The sequence below is a fragment of the Labrus bergylta genome, chromosome 19 (genome assembly GCF_963930695.1).
Source record: "Labrus bergylta chromosome 19, fLabBer1.1, whole genome shotgun sequence".
Classification (NCBI taxonomy): Eukaryota; Metazoa; Chordata; class Actinopteri; order Labriformes; family Labridae; genus Labrus; species Labrus bergylta.
In genome coordinates, this window is record NC_089213.1 from 21,192,440 (window position 1) to 21,213,857 (window position 21,418).

The following is a 21,418-nucleotide window of genomic DNA, read 5'->3' on the forward strand; positions in this document are numbered from 1 at the left end:
CTAGAGATTAGTATAATTCTTCTATTACCCCAATTTTTATTTAATTGGCATCAAAACCTCAGTGAAAGAGATCAGAACAACAAGGTAAGGAACACAAACAATAACAGACCTCTATAAGATGTCCAGAATCAAACGTTCTATTTTATTCAATTAGATAAATCCTTAAAGTCCTCTGTACAGAAACTCGTAAAATTTATCGGAAAAAAATATTCTGCTGGTCTTTAAATGATCAGTTTGATCAAATCAGAGAAATTCAGTGCAGCTCTGCTAAACTGACGTTTCAGGTTAAGAAGAGATATAAAGAAAGGGAGCTTGATAAATTGAAAAAAATATATTTTTTTAAAGTTTTTGTTTTTTTCTTGTCAATAGAGAAGACCGGACTACTTTTAATAAATGACACATTGTTGAGTAAACCATCTGTACGGTGCAGTGTTTCACTTCAAGAGGTGTTGAGACGGAAGAGCATAATCAGCTCATATAAACCATTTTTCAGATAACAAGATCTAAACCTGTTTTTTTTGATTGCTTGAAATTGTACACTCATGATCCTTAATTACTCTTTGTACAGTATAACTGTCTTAATTTTACCAATTCTACTCAAACCTCTAAAATGACACCATGTGTGGAGCTGTTTATTGGCAAGAATCTGCCAATATGCTAATATAAAACATTGGACTTATACAGTATATGCTATGTTATGCTATGCTATGTGATATGTATGTACTTTTCTGAATAGCTGTAGTGTAACTTTATATAGTAACATGATCCTTATTGACTGTGACAGCTTCACTGAAATCACGCTACATAATCTTTGTTTTTACAGAAATGTTTTCTTGTGAATTCTAATCAAGTGTTGCATATGTCTGCCAATTGTTACCATGTCAACCCGGTGTGTATTTTGGGTGGTGATAATGACAACAGCACTATCATAAATTAAATCTACATTGACCAACTTTATTTATTTTTACAGTCAGACAAAAAGTGTAACTGGAGAAAATAGAAATTCTGTTACAACATATCAACATAACCTATGAAACATGTTTACATGGTCACAAAAATGAACTCAGTGAGAGCTCAACTTGAAGCTTTAGGTTTGCATAAAAGTTTCCATTTGCATAAAAACCCCTGCCTCACTGTTTCCTGTTGTTCCTCCTCGGCTGACCTGTGGACAGCTGTCAATCACACCTCCTGCAGGAGCCTCACTCCCTGCTCACCCTGTATTAGGAACCAAAAACCCTTATTTTTGTCACATTTTCTGTTGTTACTACAAATATCAAGTACTTGGGAGTGTTCAAATTCCACTCTGAACAAACAAAAAGACCATTTAATAAACAATCATTTACAGTATTTATAAAAACAAAACCATTTTCCACACAGATCAATCATCCAATAATAAAAGATGTATTCTCAAGATCTCCCAAGAATCCACAAGTTGATGGCTTTTTTATCAAATGCATAGACGACTTCTCTATGGGAGACAAACACACTGAATCCAAACTAAAATATCAACATACTAAAACAAATCTGCAAACAGGAAACACATGAAAAATAAATTGAAAATGAGGTGGATTTCCAAAATCAAAATCAAAAACTACATTTCAGTAGCTTGACTGGCAGATGTAACACAGGGCCACATCAGTAGAAATTGTTCTCACTACAGTTTCTACATCTAGAAATCACAGCATTAAATCGCTACATCTCTAATACAACGAGAGAGAAGTGCACATGTTCACACTACCTATCTAATAGGAGAAAAAAAGGAGAAATGTCAGCTACTCAATGTCAGGAATCAACAGGAAACGTGTTTCACAGTAAACTTGTTCGTCTGACTGGCTACGTGATGACCACTAGTCTGGGTCGATTTCTCTGGACTCTGGACTTCAGTTTTGGCAAAATGTGAATATATGTTCCACGGGTAAACAGGGATATAAACCATGGCTCCACCCCTTTGGTTTGACATCAAAGTCTCATGTCACGCTGGTATTAAAAAAAGAGAATGATTTATTGCTATCTAAATTGTTGTTGGTTTTCACTGAATTTTTTCATTTTAAGTTTCAGACTTGACTTGAGCTGTTAACTTGACTGAATCAGATTCACTTCAGATTGTAGAGGAAGATAGAAAATGCTTAATACCCTTAAGATGCACTCTAGTATGAATGTGTGTGGGTATGTTTTCAAGAATAAAAAAAGACAGTTTTTATGGCTCTTCCTGCAGAAAGTCACCTCAAGAATGTTCCAACTGAATGTGACTATGCGTGATTGGCCATCTATCACAGAAGCCCCACCCCCTACAGGCTGTGGTGCTGTGAAGACGATCATTGTGTATTTTATGGGTTCACAGTTCAAATCTTTTGGTATAGAATCATTTGAATTTAGAAGAGGAGTGTTGGCATTACAACTTAGTTGAATCAAAAGAAGTAGATAAAGGTGGTACATGAAGGTCGATATCTTTTTAAAGGTTCAGTCACTCGAGCTGTTGTTTTTGAAAGATACCTGGTTTGATGTTAATAATAACACGGGCAGGGTTTGCAGAGTATCCATTAAAAGTTCATCATTTAGAAAATATCTGGTCCAGTGTAGCTGTAGTCATGTTTAGAGGAAATATTTTAGTTGTTTTTCATTTAGACTGTCTGCTTAAGAACTTCTAGATCACAACTTCCAGTGTGAGAATCATGGATCAATGGACTCTGCTCAGATGTATCTCTCATTAATCCAGCCCATGCACCCTTACAGAGGAAACAGGACTTGGTTTGAAAACAGTGAAAGGGAAATCGTATCAAAAAACTCTGACTGAGCTCTTCAATCTTAAATGAACGAATGACAACTTATAACTCTGAAATCAGTCTTATTGTATAAATAGAAATATAATACTCAAGTGCACTGTTACATATGTTGAGACAATGACTACAGTACTCATCCTGAAACAGAACATTTATTGGCTCTTGAAGAAAAGCTTATATTTGTAATCATCTGAAGTTTTTTTTCTGGTGGCATCCTGACATTTGGTCTTTTCCTAAATGTTTTGATCTCACCAGCATCCCCTCATAGTCATCGGTATCTGTGTGTCTTAATCCATAATATTGTGCTCTTCTCCACGTGAATGTAGCTTCACATTTCATTTCCACCCAAGCTGCCCTCCCCACCCCCAGTGTTTATTTGTACAATAAACTCAAACAACCTCATTTAAAAGAAACATATCTTCATATGTGTTTATGCGTCCAACATATCTACAGTCTTAACGAACAAAAAGCATGCATGACACCTCAAACTAAACAACCATATAACAAAATAAGGGTCCACCTCATTGTTTTGCATATGTTGTGCATTATCCAGGAAGCCTGTGTTCTTTCAGGAGTTATGGCTGATTCCTTTAAAGAACAGACACCGTGCAGGCTGGAAGCCAACAGGAACACAACGTGAATCTTCACGTTCCTTTATGAAGAGACCCTGAGGAGGAAGAGGAGCGGCTGTTCACCTGCGGGAGACAAGTGAGAGGCACACCAGTTAGATTTCATCCAACAACACTGAGAGGGAGCAAGTGTTCCAGTGAGTTAATCCTGTAAATGCATTCGAAAGATTTACATTTCTCTTCAAAATCACATTAATCTAAATCTTCACACAATTTATGATACTGTTTAAATTTGTACATACTGAAGGAGGCATCTGTATTTTTGATTTAGGACAGTTTTGAACACACTTGAATCAGAAGTAGTTATTGTAGCTTTGATTTATAACTGGAAATGATGTTTCTACATCATAAAGAATATGATATATTAGGAAAACAAAAGTAGATTAAGCGTCAGATGTTAACTGATATATTTGTTATCCAATATATTTCTGATAACTTTTTGAAAGGACATGTTAGGTATAAAATTATGCTCTTGATATTTAGTTACAGAAATTATGACTCTGACTTGTTTGCAGCACATGAAATAGACTGTGACAGCTAGCAGACGATGGTCCATACACTGAGTTACTAGCTCAAGAAAAAAAAGCCCTTGTGTTTATTCCAGATGAAGAATTAGCTGTATCTGCTGTCATATCGCTAATCCTTGATTTTAACAGTGGCTACCCACAGGTTGGGCTGATATAATGAAGGAAAGATTTCAGGTAACTCAATAGCTTGGTATTATCACACCACCTCCATTTATTTATGTATCACCAGGATCAACCTCTTCTTTAGACAACAGTGTTTTTTTGTTTTTACTTTTTTAAACCTGTACAGTACTGATTTGGCTACAGAATGCTCACTAATGTAAAGCTGCCAATTAATACAAGAGTGGAACTTGTGCTGTCTTGATGTAAAGGGTTAGGTCAAAATGACAAAAAAAACATTTAAAACTAACAAATAATCTTTTATGTGAATTGAGATGGGTTATTTTTTACATCCCACACACAGTGCAATCCATATTATCTGATTTGTTATCCCTCACTCCTTTGGACTGAGAGCATTTCTGTAGTTTTTAACAAGTTGCCCACGTATGACTCCAGGGGAAAGAGGAGGAAGCTAGAACAGTAGTAGGTAGCATCAGGGTAGGCCTGACTGACAGGCTGATGACACACCATATGGAGATGCTTGGTGAGTTTTACCCTAAGGGGGGGCAACAATGTTTTTTTATCATGCGTTTGCCTCATCCTGTCAGCCTCTCCTTCCAAAATGAGAAGTGAAGAGACAGCCAGGTTGTGGAGGTAGACAGCTAACACACACAAACACACGATAATAAGCAGAGACTCGTGCACAGAAATGACGGACATCGACAAAGTACAGGCCTGAGAACGAGCACACACAGTTGGTGTAACCACACTGTATGTACTTGTGAGAAACGTTTTTGCTGTTCTTAACTTTGACACGTAATGGACAGAAAAGGTCTTATTCTGCATTATACATTATAGTTTAACTAAAGGTTACATCTCTGTCCACCACAAACAGACCTTAATCATTGACAAGAAATACATGACACACTATCTTATGTAATGCTTTCTTATAAGGATAAAGGTTTGGTACTCCTCCCAGATCCTGGTCCATCACTTTGGTTAGCTTTTTAGCTAGTTCTAAAAAGATAATGATTTGAATTACCAATCAGGTGACATTCTTATCAGAGCCACACTGAAACAGCATCTCCCATCTTTTTAGGAGGTCTTTACACAAGGCAGTACTGCTTTATATATTCTATCTTTATAATTTAATGCACAATCACTTAATTAAAAGTATCTCTTAAGCGCTCATATAAATCAAGTTTGGTTTATTGATTCTCAATTCATACTATTCTAATATCAAAACTACAAAATGAGTGTCTGCAGCAGAGCATATGTACATACCTGTTTGGACACTTCAGAAGATGAATGGACTTCTTTCCCATAATTTCCATTTAACTGCAACATTGCTGTAAATGAAAATATAACAACATCATGTACCTATACATATCTCTTTAAAATGTTATCATGTTATTTAATAACGGTAGAGTATCACTCATCCTTAAGTCGAAAACATCATAACCTCAGAAGTGAATCATTATTTTATTTAAATGTTCATTATATTCCACTTTCCGTCCTGAAGAACTCAGGACACAGTAATTATCTGCACATTTATGGTACATCAACATCCAACAGAATCTCTTTCTCACCTTGTGGATCGATTCTGGGGTCAACAAACCCCCAGTGCTGGTAAACAGCAGCCAGATCATGGGGACTGTAGTTCTTCAGGAGACTCAAAATATCAATGTCCATTGGCATTTCTCCTGCTGCTTCATTCTTTCCCTGAGCGAAACGGAGAGGTTCTAAATATGCTTTGTGACCCCATATGTTCATGGCAGCCCACAGATCTGGACCCTTAGCACCTGAAGACGAGTCACACGACTGCCTGCGAGGATGTGGTCTATCTGGGGCAGCATTAGAGGAAGTCCCACCATGGCTTCTGGCCAACATAAAACCTAAACCCTCTTGTGGAAAGTTTGCTTCCACTGCGGCTCTGTGGCCTCTGTGTTTGGGGCTGCTTGTAGGCTGGGAACTATGGGAACTCTTGCTGTGCACAGTACTGCTGGATGACTTAGCTTGGGAGCTTTTACTTCCCCCTTCAACTACCCGGTTATGTTCACCAGACTTCTTTTGGGGTAGGAGTCCCATCCTCCCACTCGACAGTGAGCCATCTGAAGAGCGAGAATCCTTTGACTTTGACTTAGGGGCACCTGATTGGGTCTTGGGGGTTGAGTTTTTGCTGTTGGTTGTAGTTGTGACACCTGGAGGTTGTGTGCGCTGTGTTTTTGGAGCTGGTAAAGTCGGGCAGTCCTTGCCTTCGAGGAATGGCGGAGGCCCTGTGCGTCTCCAGGGGGTCGCCCCGGCCTTTAAACTCTTTGGGCTGTTAGTGCAGGGTGCCCACTTGGGTGCCACGGAGCTGCTGCCATCGACCTTGTGTGCAACCCGCTGATGGATCCAAAGCACCTCTAGATAGGTGCTAGTGTGGGAACAGTACGGGCACTGATGTCTCAGCAAGCCCTCTGTTTTTAACTTGTGATTAACAGTTCCATCTCCATTAATTGGTAATGACGACAGATTAAGAAGATTTCCAGCATCAGTTGTAGTTTGTCCCTGACCTTTGACCTCAGTGCCATTTGACTTTTCTGTTTTAATGTCCTGGACAGGCGGACATGTGTAAGGATTCCAGTATGGCTGACTGAGCAACGCGCTCCTATTTCTGAGGTAGTCCATGTATCTCGAGGCTTTGGAGCTACTTTGGCTAATGTTGTCCAACTTGGTGCTGTGTTTGCTGTAGGGAACCAGGAGGTCCTGGTGCTGCAGGAGCAGGTGAGACCTGAGTAGTGAGGCATCAACAGTGTGGAAATCACAGTACTCACAGAAGAATGGTTTCTTATCTGTAAGTAAGAAAAAAAAACAACAATGTAAAGGACAACAATGTAAAGGACATGCATAGTGGCTCTGATATTCTTCCTACAAAGAAGAAACTCTAAGTCTAGTTGAAAAAATTCACTTAGCTAGAGAGACGAGGTGTAACACATGTTGCCTGCCACAAAAGCAGGATTACTCGACCACTGGAAAAAAGTATTCTTAACAGACTGATTGACTCATTTCATAACATATTGCTCCCAACTCTCTGTACAGCTGATTCAAGTGTACAAGAACCTACAGAGTTGTGTGTCTTTCAGAACCACAATTACTTTGGTTAAAAAAAACTTCTTACTTCATATGTTGTGTTCAGTAATATCAGCAAACAAAATACTAATTTCCCTATGAACAGTATTTTGTGATGAAGCATTCTAGGTTCCATTTAAAATGTTTGATGAACTATGGGAGGAAACATTAACCTGAATGTTGTGCATTTTGAATCTCTTTGTTGTGTAGTGCAGTACAGTCGCTGTAATAGATTATAATCACTAGAGGTCTCCCTTTTCCACATTGTAATGTTACACATTACATGCTCTAAATCTTTAAATACTGAATTTGAACATAGAATGCCTTGTATTACCTTAAGATATTATCAGAAGAGACATTTGGTCTGTCTGCATTTAAACAGAAAGGGCCGCCCAATTCAAAGAAACATCATTCTCATGTTTCCTCCACTAGTCCATATTGCAGCACAGATATTGTGATATGATATGTATGACCTACCCTCCTGGTCTTGGCTTCTGATGCTGTTGGTCTGTTTAGCTGTGAAGTGTGCATCTTTCTTGGCCTGCAGCGCCTCATAAAAGGCATGACCCAGTCCGTTCAACAGTATACGGTCCTTCTGGCAAACTCTCTTGTCACCTCCTTTAGTGTGAGCCGAGCTGTGTGTCTGATCAAGGCCTGTATCACCCTTCATCTTCTTCATTTTGGAGTTAGGGGTGTCGATTTGCTTCCTCTTCTTCTCTTGCTTCAGGGGTACATATTCACCCTTTTCTGTGTCATATGCCACCTCAGCATCGGCGAGCCTCTCCTCCCATCCGAGACATTTCTCGGTGACCTCCACAAGTCTTCCCTTTGTGGCCAGCTGCCACGACTGGTAGCTACAAATTGGATCCAGCTCTGGAAGTCGCCTACCTAGACTCTTTTCCTCCTGATTTTCTCTTTGTCCAACACATGTGAGGTTCAGGCTTTTCAAAAAATGCGTCTTAGCATCATGTGGCTCATGGGCGTCAGAATCTTCCTGTGCTGGATTTTGTGCCTGAGCGCGGCTGTGGCTCAGCTTGTGTAGCTTTTCGTGAATTCGCAATGTCTTTCTGTCAGGGAAGAAGTTACCACAGCCGGCACAGAGCTCATAGAGGCACTCTTCATTTATGAGCGATGCCGGTTCTTGAGGAACTCCGTTTATAGTGGCAGGGGGGTCGTTGCTTTTGCCGCCTTTTAGCTGGGCTTTGACTCGGTGAATGCGCATATGACTTTGAAGGAACCACGCTTGGCGAAAACGACGGCCGCAAATTCGACAGCCGTGATCTTGTGAGCTGCGGTGCCTCTTCATGTGCGATTTAAGGAGCAGTACCTGAGGGAAAACCTGGCCACAAATGGTGCAGGAACAGGACTCATCATCAGCACCAGAACTATTTTTACCCTTTACTTTTTTCTTGGTATCTTTCTTCTTCAACTTCCCGTTGACCTTATGAGCAGTTGTGCTAACGATCTCAGGAGGGTCTGGTGTCTCACTGTTGTTTTTCTGCTCTTGTTCTACTTCCCCCTCCTTGTCACTGAGGTTCTGGCTGAACAGGCCCAGTTTGTGGCTACGAATGTGGGCCTTCAGGCTTCCCTTCTGCGCCGTCCTGTGCTCACAGTACGGACACTTGTACGGCTTCTCTAGCGTGTGTCTTCTCATATGCTGGGACAGAGAGCTGAGGAGAGGGAAGCTGCGGCCGCACACCCCACAGGTGTGACCAGAGCTCGCATCTTCCTCTGTTTCTTTCTTTATTTTAGCTGTGGGTTTTTGAGAGATACCCTCCCTCTCTTCTGTTTCCATTACTCTTCCTGAAGCAACAATATGTATGCAATGAATCCTTTAAACTAAAAAAAAGTTTATCTTCCAAAAGTTAACAAATTCTGAGCATGATCATCAAAATCTTGGTGAACATCACAGCTTTGGTGTCACTCCGGATTTTCCAAGAGATGGTCTTCATCCAGTCAGACTCTTTTGGTAACCTGAAAACAGAAGAAGGATTCAAAATAAGCAATCTTATAATGTCAAAAGAAATCACATAAAACAAGCACTAATGACCAATACTAAGTCATTTCATTTAAATATTAAATTATTTCAAGAAGCTGCCATTAATACCACAGAACTGCTTTTCAACGATGACCAATTCTCTTTTTTGCCAAAACACAATCAGCATGGGAAGGTAAGATGACACAAAATAAGATGCTATACATAGATAATATAAAATGATATACATGAATTAGCTTATTTCTCTTCTCTCTTAGAGTTACTTTATAACAGAGCATACAACTCAAGAAGCACCAGGCACAAAACATGAAAATCAAGTTCTAAAAAAGCTAATGTTAATATACAGCAAGGCAAAAGAAACCAATGCCACCAAAGAAATCCCCCAAAATGACATTCATAAGAATAAAGTCAGCAAAAAATCAACAATCCTTGAAGCAACAAATACCACAATTAAAATAGTTTTTCGTAAAGGTGAAGCGTTGAGCAAGGGGACAAAGAACAGCTTTAAACTGAACATAAAAGTGTTATAGCTTCTTTTTTTTGACACGTTAAATTAATGACCTAAAACATTCAATAATGAACATGAGGTAGACCCTGCTTTTTATAGTTCTGTAGATATAATCTGTTAAATGGATGGTAGTTCTGGTCATAAGGCTATAAAACAAATCGCACTTCTTTGCTCCTTTTTGCTGACATGTAGGTCAACAAGGAGTGAGGTAATCTCATTCAGTAAGTTTAAAAACACACATGCACTTCGGGAAACATCCCTCTGAGGTCATTTGCATCACACAGATTTTAGAATAACCTTCGTCCTTAGTGTATGAGCGACGCCTGTCTGTGCGTATTAGAGCGCGACCCAGTGTCTCAACATGCGTGTGCGTGTCTGCCCTTTGGTTGCCTCTGCCTAAATTGAGTGTGTTAGGTGGAGCATGAAGAGATGTATTCATTCCTGGCCGACCAGGATGAACCCTGAGGGGGCGGCCCTCTCTAATTCACGATCAATAATCCATTATCAACAAACTTCATGTTTAGAAGCTCACAGACAGGCACACACATAGCCATGATTCTGTGATGGAATAAGTTGTGAAAAAAGGTAAAAAAAAATAAAAAAGGTACATTTCTAATAGATCAGTTAAAATAGTGTGAGAAAGATGACAGAATTAAAACACTCATAAATGTGAGGCAAAGTATCTCAGCAGCCAGAGAGATCAATTTGACATCCAAGACTGTCAGAAGAATCTGGCAGAAACAGAACTCTGTTTAACACATGAACAAATGAGTACCGTATATGGCACAGGCTTGATGCCATGTGTGTAAACATGATCCTCAGGCAAACATGGCTATGTGTTAGATGCTAACAGTGAAAGAAAGTAGTCTGTGGTGAATAGCCAGCCAGGCAGTCAAAAGAAAAACCTGCTATTGTGTTGGCCGCACCAGAACTGTCACATCGCCTCATGTCTGGCCCTCCACCCCTCATTGGGGGGTCGAGGGAGGTATTGTTAAAGCAAAGAGGCCTGGGCCTGCACATCACTGTCTTCTAATACATGTCTGGGCAGAGAGGCAGGACAAAAGACCACTCCAGTTTGTCTTGTCAGTGAGGTAAAACATACACATTTTAAGGCTAGAAAAAGAGGCTGACTGGCTTGATTTTCAGGGGATGATGTCCGTCTAATTATGTTTCTGCATCCACAGTCACATCTGTCTACATGCAGGCCTGCTTGCATGCATTTGGTCATGTGTGCTGATCCGCTCATGCTGTATTGGGTGTTGTTTCTGGGATATGGGAGGAGTTTAGTTTAGAGATTTTTTTTTTTTCGGACTAGCAGGTGTTTGGAAGGCAGACGCCATCAGATTAGTGCATGGGCAATGTGGCACACTGTCTCTAAGAGAGGGGGAGGATGTGCAGGAGAAACTGGAGGGTGGCAATTAAGGGGTTAAGGTTAAGGTGAATGTAATGAGTTAACACAATGGGGATAAAGTCAGAGAGCTCAGGGCAACAGATGGGAATAAACGGGCCATCAGTGTGGGGTTAGGCGCCTCTACAGTATGAGCTTATGCCTTTGTTAAAGCAGCCTACGTGCTTAGTGTGAACTATATATTTACATCTGCAATATCCTACTTTTGTGCAATTATACACGAAAATGTAGTCTGTTTGATTCAAAAATGGATCTTATTTAATATTTTAATCCCTCTTTTCCCTCCCCATCTATGTTTGTCTTTCTATTTTTCCACCTCCTCTGCTTTCATCCCACATTAATGAAAAGCCCTTTGGAGGATCTGTAAAGTAATGCAGATAGCCAAACATGTTGCTCCAGGGCTTAATTCATTTCTTTTAGAATCCCTGGCTCCCTTTTTCTCTCCCTTTTCTTTGGCAGATGAATAGGCATGTCCAGTCAGCTGTCCTAGCATTGATTCATCCTGACGTCCCAACCAGCTCAGCACAAACTCCCTATGGTCAGGGCACTGATGCTGAGTGCTGTGATGTGTGTGCGTGTATGTGCACTTGCATGAAAATATCCACTGTCTGTGTGTCGTGTGAGTATATGTGCACTGCCTGCGTGCTGGGTTGTTGCACTGAAACTGTGGGTGTAATTTTCTGCCAGGATCTGGAAATAGCATTTTTTCCTGAATTTGACTTTGCAAGATACAGAAGCATCCATCAAACAAAAATACCTCAATACCTGTTTGTTTTAAAAAAAAAACATAAAAAACATCTACTTATAGCCTGCCTTTGCAAAATTCTGCAACTGTAAAAACAATTACATGCAATATAAATTATAAATGTGCATGTAGGTATGCCTTTGTTATGTGTGTGTTTGTGTGCTGCAATCATCCAAATATTCTCAACAACCAGCAACAAGCCTGTGCCAATATACCCCTGACTGGAGATAGCATGTGACTGTCCTTATGCTTGTGTTCAGAGCCATAGTCACTCTCTAAGCCCCAGCTTGCATCTACTGTTATGTGTCCAATAATCCTGTCTGTTTCCAATCACTGTGAACACATCGCACAAAATCAAATCACTGTTAGTTGTTTTTTTTCAGCTGTGTATGAGCTATAAGATGGATATTCAAAAATGCTTTAAATAGGAAGTTCCTGTAGGCTGTGATCCAAATACAAACCATTCACTGCACATTTAAGGCAGTGACTGAAAAAAAGACTACAACTCCTATAATTAGTGCAACATGCAGCTGGTCATGTCAGTCAACCTTTGACTAATATTTAAGATGTATTCTGCTATTCCAGCACTATACAGTATGCATATCCTTGTACTTAGTATGTACTAGCTTAAGATCCTGCACACGCTTTAAGGTGTGGAGGTTAAGAGTGTCCGATGATTTACTGACAGATTTAGTTGCATGAAAACAGCTGGCTTTTACAATGACAATATTAATCACATTTAACGACATAAAAAAGAAGAGGTTGCTTTTAGGTGAATAACTGTTATAGATGCCTAACATCAACCATTACTGACCCTAAAGGACCAATATCACCTCAACATTTCTCTGAGATGATCATTTTACCTTTTCATTAACTCTAACTGGAAGTCATTCTCTTCATGAAATAAAAGCCAGGTCAGAGAGATTGAACACAGACAGAGTGATGTCCCAGTTCAGGAGGAAAAAGAGGTATCTTAGTCCTTAGACGTTTTTTGGAGCAAGTGGGCAGAAATGAATTCTCAGCTGATTCACTGCTGATGCATTCGAGGATGACTCCTTCCCGATGTCTGGGAGTCGTCATGCAGGTACTTGCATGATATGACATGTTAAATGACTATCAAACATGAGTCAGCATGTGCAACATTGAGGTGATCTGCTGCAGTGCGCAAAGTTAACCCAAATTTAAAGTTCATGAAAAAATAACCAAAGCCATAGTAGAACAAGAGAAGAATCAAGAATGCAAGACTAATCTCGAGTCATTTTGTCTTTTTGCCTTTTTCCTGGTCAAGAAGATTAGATGCTTGTGGCAATAATACATTCATGATTTTGAAAGATTCAGGAGGCTTATCTCACTCTAGCGAATGAAGGATATGGTGCTCTTACAGCACCCCTGTGACTTCATAACAACCATCTTAGAACAAGGTGCAGTGAATAGTGTTGTCACTATAAAAACTTCATATACTTACTATTTACCAATCACTATTCTGTGATTTGAATGCCCACAATATAAGTAGGACTATATGGGCAAGATCCTGGCAATAAGAGTTGTCAACATAAAGGAGTACAGTTGTGCATGTTATGTAATGCATAACATTCTATGCTGTAGGCAAGCCAAGGTGATATAATATTGCAGTTTTCCCTGATTATGTTTTTAAAAAAACATCACTATTGCATTGATTTCCTTTTTTTTTTTTTAAAAGGTAAAAATATGGAGAAATTCAAATTGTATTCAAATCAAATCAAATCTTATCATTTGTATCTTATCGTATGTTCCAAACTGCCTTTTATGCAATCAGGACAAAATAATCATCATTTGTCCGTCTCTTTGAATAAAAAAATGGACATCCATCCATCCAGCCATGGATGGGCTGCATGGTGGTGCAGTGGTTAGTGCTGTGCTTATATGTTCTCCCTGAGAATGCGTGAGTTTACTCCAGGTACTCTGGCCTCCTCCCACAGGCCAAAAACATACTTGTTAGGTTAACTGATAACACTCTAAATTGCCTGTAGGTGTAGGTGTTTGTCTCTGTATGTCAGCCCTGTGATTGAAGGACTAGACTCGCATTAGAGACGTCCCAGTTAATCGTCCAGCCGATAATATCTGCCGATATTAGCATATCCAGTGACTATCGGTATCGGCTAATTTTATAACAGATATGCGCAGATATTACGAGATTTATTCACCATAATTTCATTTTTATCATTGTATCACACTAGTAGTTATCATTCTGGCTGCCAAGAGCCGTGTGTGCTATGTGTTGTTGTTGTTGTGCTATGTGCTCTATGTATGTTTAATAATAGTGATCTTGATACAGCAAAATAATTGTGATTATGATTTTTGCCATAATCGAGTAGCTGTTGTACAGCGCCTCTCACCACCACAAATGGGACAAGTGGTATAGATAATGGATGGATTCAAATGGATATATTTTACATTCTATACATTATCACACAGCCCAATATCAACATTTTATTACACCCCTAATACGATTACATGCTGACACACATTAAAGCATGTATAACATGTGCATAAGTCAAAGATAGCATTCAACAAACACAGTTCCTGGAGTGACTTAATTGCATGAAAGACAGTGAAGCAGCCACAGCACTGTGGGCGAACAGCCTAATGTACCTAAGAGATTAGACAGCCATGAGCTCAACAGTCACAAGCACGGACAAACTTACGCCCATTGGTGCCCATCCCCCTCCTTGTCAAACACTCCACTCAGTTACACAACATATACAGGGATTACTCTTCATAGCATGAGATGAGCTGCTCCATGAGTGGCCTTTTTTATCATGGATGCCCCCCCTTAGTGCTGTGAAGCAAACAAGGGAAAGGGGAATTGTCGGAGATGAAATATTCTTGACTTGGATCTCACCTGTCGTAATGAAATGGAAGGTCTCATGCAAACGCAAATGTAGACAACTGAACAACACCACTGATAAAAGATGAAGATGTAAAATTCCTAGAGACGTATTTAAATGACTCTTCAGTCATCAAAATGATTTTTTTCTGCTGTTGGAGGTCTGAGAATCCACCACAGGCCCACTCTCTTTTCAGTCTGGATTGGCTAGTATGGGAGACACTGGAGTATAATCTGCTAGCATTAACTTGCTCTCTAAAAAAAGCACTCTCGACAGGGATTAGATTATCATGGCAAGGTCAGCTCAGACTTGTTCTGCCTGCCTCCCTTTATGTCTCTTTATCTCTGCTTTCTGTTATTTGCTTGATCAGAGTTCCAATCATCTTCATCCACCTGCGTTCACCTTTATAAGGTGCAACTTCAAAATAGTCACTGTTTTAATTCTACTTAAATAAAGATTAAATGCCAACTCCAAAGGTAAAATCACAGATTAACACAGATTAAATATAGGATGCGATGGTTTTTTCTCCTTCCAAAGCTAGAATGCACACAAAACTTCATATTTCAAAGATTTAAATGTGACTTCACCCATGCCATGTTTGTTAGATAAGGGTTGGATCAGATCAGATTAAGAAGCAGTGTTGCTCATATTATGGTTTGGCTGGTTATTACTACTTTAAATTATTGATAGTCAGGTTTAAGGAGAAGCAGTAAATTAGAAAATACTAAAAAATAATGCAAAAAATCTACCGGTATATAAAAGTTAATTATTTGATCTTCATAGCATTGAAAAATACTGAAAAATTGCTATTATCAACGGAACTCAATTTGACACATTAAAAGCTTTTTCATCTTTTTCAAGTACGAAAATTTGCAAATGCACACATTTATAATTGTCCAAAAGGCTTTAACAAGTACACACATTCTCAAAAAGGCAACTTTTATGACAATATTCATATTGTTGACAACTAATCTAAACTGCATTTGACTTACCAATAAATCAAGTCACTAGTCAGTTGACTTTAGCCAAGTTTCAAAAAGATTATTATATGTGAAATAGGAATTGAGCCTTTAGCTAAACCTACAGCAGAATCTCATGTGGATTGTCTGAGAAAAGGGTTGCTCGTTGGTGATTTGTAGATTTGATTAATTCATAAGATCAAAATTCTACAAAGGCTAAGACAATGTTGAGTTGTAGTTCAGAATGAGGTGTGCAGTTCCCTTCTTTCTGCTATGATTAAGGTAAGGATTGAAGGGTAAGGCGATACCTGCTTAGCGATTTTACCCTGGAGCAAAAGAATGACAGCTGGCAGCAGGGTCTGGATTAGGTTTCCCATTGGGGTATTGCATCTTTTACACCACGGCTTCTTTGGTGTAGAATAGTAACCTGACTCCCTCAGACCCATCCAATCTCATCTCCCCCTGTCTCAATGGGGCTGAGCAGAAGGGATCTGTGAACGCCTTACTCATCCCTCCCATCTTCCATCTGGACATTTCGCCCGAGTTACTCCACTGGTTAAAAAAGGGGTACTACTATTTGTTTAGGTGACATAGACATTAAAAAAAGAAAAGTCTCTTGTTGACCACAAAGGAATGGAACACTGCATTTAACCATTTAATTACTTTAACTTTAATATCCTTTCAGGAGTATTTGAATAATCAACAGCAGGGACTTGGAAGTAGTTCCAACACTGACAATTAATTTTCCCCATTTTACAACACATTTTTACTTTTTAGTTCTACTTTTACATACAAAACTTTGATGAAAACCAAACAGCTTAAACGTATTTCCTGATTAATGGATTCATCTCTTTGAATGTAGTTTAAAAAATAAGAATATTTAAGTCTTGTTTTGATGATCAAGATTCTAAAGTCCACACATAAACAGAAAAGTACAAATATTCAAATTTTAACATCTGAAGAAATTGGGGGGGTTTTTTTGGCTCTAATTTGAGTCTTTTTCTTTCCTTGGCATTATTCAGGAACCATGTAAATCCTCTTCATGGGGTTTTATGTATCTGTTTACAATTGCAAATGGATTAATCAATATTCAGGACTAAATGTCCAGGAAGCTTGAACAACACACTCCCTACAGAACATTGCAACATGGGAGACATCGAGACAGCTAGCATATTCTAACGTTACAGAGAATCCAGTAAGTGGTCTATCAGTAAAACATCAGAAGGTAGGATGCACAATCAGCAAGCCTCTGCTTAAAAGGTCACTATTGTCTAGAAGCACAACATTGTGTTTTCAAACTTATGTCCCCTTTCCAGTTCCATCAAAGGGTAATTCTTACTGCTGTGATTGCCAAAGATTACATCTTGAACTTCCTCAGGTGTGTATTTGCAACTTGCATTTTTTTTTTTTTTTAAAAGCAGAATAAACTGAAGACAATTTGTCCAAAACAAACAATTAATTACTATGGCAAGATAATCTTTTAAAAGCATTTGCAACAATTGATGCTATGCTGTTGCTTGGGTAATTTCATAGCCTTTTTCTTCATGTTGACATACTCGCATGCTTTCACTTCTCAATTGTGTGTAAATTCACGTGTTTGGGACAATTAGAAACACAACATTTTGGACTTGATCTACTCAAGCTGTTGTTAGCCACTTCACAATGCATCCACAGGAACAACAACATAATGACTTTGACCTCTTTGAAACATTGTCTCCTGTCAGTAGCTTGCAGGATTTTTTAAAACTCAAAATTAAATGTATTGGGTCAGATTCTTAAACTCAATTTTATCTTGTGTTTAACCTTTTTTGGACATGCTTTAAACAAAGACAAATAGTTGTTTCATTTTTTTTTTCTGTACCCTTAATCTCAGTTTGTACAAGTATTTTTGGTGTAATAGTTAGACTCCTCAAATTTTTCACTTTCTTACATGTCACTGTCACTCTTGTATTCCCATTAAAGGTTTGGCACCGTCCACTTGATTGTTTTACTAATTGTATGCAGCCATTTTGTTATGTTTACATCGACTGAGATTAGGAGGACAAAATGCTTCAGCCCATTGTCACACAAGGGGATCTATCTGCCCAAAGTGGAGATGGCCTTACCCCTCACATCTTCCTGTCTGCTCCCCTCCCCCCTTCCAGCAACAAGCCCCTGTCCAGACCCCGGTCTCCTGACCTAATCTGGATGATTAAATCATTTTTCTTTAGCACAAATTTTGTCCCCCCTCTACTCTAGTCTGGTAGTTGTTGCGCACCCTCCCCTATTGATCGTCATACTGAGGAGATTACCCTAATAGCTGGGATTACCTCCCCACATGTTGGTTGGGGGGAGGGGGGGAGCATGGTGCATGTTGTGCATGATGTGCAAGTGTATGGACACAGGGTGGGAGGAATGGAGGAGGAAGAATTAGACAATCTTGGCTTGTTTATTGTCTTTGACTTGAGCTACAGCTTCTACCGTATATGATGGGCTGTGGGATGTAATTAAGAGTTTTATTAGCCTACATAGCAATCCTGAAGTGCTACCAATGATAAGAAGTACTGTGACAACAGCAGAGCAGACAATAAACACCCTGAAGACCCACTTGACACAAAAGTCCTCTCACGCTCATTAACTCTATACAAACCCTGAGTTCACCTTGCCATGCAGTTTAGTAAAGACGGGACAATTAGACAAACTGCTGATTGACATAATTAAATTGACAAATATTTGATCATTAATTTATCATTTTTGTGTCTGTAATCAAGCAAAAATTACAAACACTATTTGTTTCTACTGTTTAAATGTGAGGATTTTCAGCTTTCCTTGAAAATGGTAATTGTAAATTGTGTTCTGTTTTACAATGTTGATCTGAGCATCAAAATGCAAGATGTCAATGTGAGATTATGGGAATTAGGAGGGAAAATGAGGGGGGAAATGACCACTACTATCTGAAGACTTGATGGTAAATCACTAATTATAGGAAAGAAGTGCAGCCCTCATGTTTAATAATCACCTCTTAAGCCCTGAAAACAATAAGTAAACCTCACTGTCCCATCCACATGTTTCACACCAGCTCAGTTGGACACCCCTGATTTGCTGGCCGCTGGCTGTGAGGGGTTTTGTTTACAGTCTCTAAGAAGTGCCAGAGGTTAAAACAGCTAGAAAATCAAGATGTTTTTACCCGCAGAAATAAAGACTAGGAGAAAGAGAGACTGGAGGCCATTCAGACAAGAGCAGAGAAAAGGAATTCCGTTAATCCGCCGCTGATCCGGTACAATGGCAGCCTTGTTGTCTGCACCGTTTTGCACTCACTTAGCACAAGTTTTGCGTGGTTTGACAATGTGCGGAGATAGCAGGTGCACAGCTGTAACAAACCCACATTAAGGCTAATATTAACTGCCCAACAATTAGGATGGTAATAACGTGGGACGGTCGTACCAGGAGACTTGTGTTAGTTGCTAGTAGCAGCCAGCTCCCACACAGGACGCACGACTTTACCGACTATTTCACTACATTTGACATCCATATAACCGAATAACTTACTACTGTTGGGTGTTGAAGTTAACTTTTGGCCGCACAAACTCCTCAAAAGAGCACCTACACTTTTAAAATCTGACTCAGCATCCCACTTCTTATGTCATTTGTTAGTTAAGGTTTAGCTTGACTCTTACCTTGCAGGGGTGAGCGTCGGGCGGCAGGTCGCATCAGCAAGCGGCGACGACAAAACACTGTGAAGCTTTTTTTTTCTTTTCTTTTTTTAAACACAAACACTTGTCGTGTAATCCGTCCGGTGGTGGATTTGATCTCTTGCCTTCTCGGTTAAACTTAAGTGTCTCTCAATCACAGCGGTGCACCTGAACCGCAGTCCCGTCCTCCTCCTCCTCCTGCAGCAGCAGCAGCAGCAGCAGCAGCAGCGTCGTCGTTGTTGGGGACTTGAGTGACGCGAGAGATAACGTTATTAACGTTAATAACAAGTGATCTCTGCGTAAGAGCGACGCCGCTGCCCCATTCCCAGCCACTGAGCTAAAAAAAGAAGCGGACCGACGGTGGGCGAGCGGGACATTTATCTTAGCTTAACCACAGTTTACTCGGGATAATGTGTTAGTGTGAATACAAAGGGAAACTTAATCTAACAATGACCCCGTTTGGTTGTCTTAAAGAGCATACAACGACTAGTAGCCTTTACAATTAAAATTGACTGTAACCTCGTGTGTAAGTATACGGTGGCTGGGTAGTGCAAAGCAAAATTACAAATGTGAGACAAATTTACATTTTGACAAACCTTTTTACATTTTTAGAAAACAAAATTACAAAACCAAAACACTTATACCAAGAAAAAAAAATCACATCTTATAAAACAAATTTACAAACGACAGAATCTTTTTTTTTTTTAAGATTTATTTTTGGGCTTTTTGGGCCTTTAATGTAGAGATAGGACAGTGGATAGAGTCGTTAAATCAGGGAGAGAGAGAGGGGAATGACATGCAGGAAAGAAGCCACAGGTGGGAGGCGAACCCGGGCCGCCCACTTGAGACGACAGCCTCCATACATGGGGCGCACACACTAACCACTGTGCCACCAGCCAAACGACAGAATCTTGACAAAATGGGAATGTACCAAATGTCGGAAGTGACCCGCAATTGATCAAGTGAGGGGTCATTTTGTTTGTTTTGTTTTGTCGTGGTACATTCCCTTTCCGTCAAGATTCTGTTGTTTGTAAATTTGTTTGGGGACTGGTAAAAGTGTTCTGCCTCTTGTAAATTTGTCTCAGTGATTGTAAAAGTGTTTCACATCTTGTAAATTTGTTTTGTCCTTGGTAAGTGTTTTTGGTTTTGTAATTTTGTTTCATTTAAATGTAAAAATGTTTTTCAAAATGTAAATTTGTCTCACATTTTGTAAAAGTGTTTAACACTTTGTAATTTTGATTTGTACTTCCCAGCCACCGTATTACGTAAAATAATGTTTTGCTTACACGAAGAATAGAATAGAATAGATGTTTATTGCCATTTGCACAGGTAAAGGACAGTACAGGTACATTGGAATTTTTGTGCGTTTCTCCCTGAGTCAGCTTCTACAAAAAAAAGTTAAAATTATATATAAAATAGAATAGCATTATAAGAAAAAAAGAGTAGAAAAGTACAAAAAAGTAAAAGTAAAAATAAATAAGTTGTAGTAACAGCTAAGTAAATTAAAATAAAATGTACAGAAGCTATACACTGTATTAAAGCAAAGATATAATACAACAAAAAATAACAAAGGGGAACACTGTACAATGAGATGAAAATATAAATATGTTTTCTTGTCTCTACACGTTACAAATTGACGTTACAAATTGACTATTCATAACTGCATTAAATTTGTTATATCTATAAATAGGTAGGACTATTTTAGGGAAGCATATGTGTTTCACAAACTTGACCTTACAAGCAAACCCTGTGCTTTAAATTTCCAGTGTCACTGAGGGACAATCCTACCCCTAGTTTAGTTTAATCACCACCAGGGGCAGGACAGGTCTGCTGGCGGGAGGGGGGTGGAGCTTTGTTGGAGAACCTTTCCCCTGTCACTGAATTACATTATAAGTAGGCTGTTTAAAAACACATTTTACATAGTTTTCAAAAAGACTGATTGAACAAAAATCTCAGTCTTACGTCTATGTTGCCTATGTTATAGACCTCTAAATCAATTTAGGCTAAATGTGTTACCTTTTTAATTTAAGAAAAGAAGTAGGCCTATAGGTTACCCCTTACCCTAACCCTGTGCTGTTGTACTGATATTGGGGTTTAGATTAAGTCATAGGCACGAGG

General features: G+C 39.2%; 1 protein-coding gene across 1 annotated transcript; it reads right to left on the minus strand.

Moving 5' to 3' along the window:
• Positions 1-915: 915 nt before the first annotated feature.
• On the minus strand, positions 916-19,594 carry LOC109984493 (zinc finger protein 516-like). The gene is made up of 5 exons (XM_065948462.1): positions 19,286-19,594; positions 7,624-9,120; positions 5,625-6,869; positions 5,320-5,384; positions 916-3,475 (listed from the first exon to the last, which is right to left on the minus strand). Exons 2-5 carry the CDS (start codon positions 8,939-8,941, stop codon positions 3,425-3,427), a joined length of 2,679 nt encoding a protein of 892 aa, XP_065804534.1. The 5' UTR covers positions 8,942-9,120; positions 19,286-19,594; the 3' UTR covers positions 916-3,424.
• Between the last annotated feature and the right edge of the window lie 1,824 nt (positions 19,595-21,418).

Bases quoted from the DNA above. Each gene is read 5' to 3' on its own strand.
- LOC109984493 (XM_065948462.1), bottom strand. From the start codon at position 8,941: ATGGAAACAGAAGAGAGGGAGGGTATCTCTCAAAAACCCACAGCTAAA. The intron at 6,870-7,623 runs GTAGGTCATACA...TCTTACTTACAG, and splicing joins CAGAAGCCAAGACCAGGAGG to ATAAGAAACCATTCTTCTGT. The intron at 5,385-5,624 runs GTGAGAAAGAGA...TTTCATTTACAG, and splicing joins CCCCAGAATCGATCCACAAG to CAATGTTGCAGTTAAATGGA.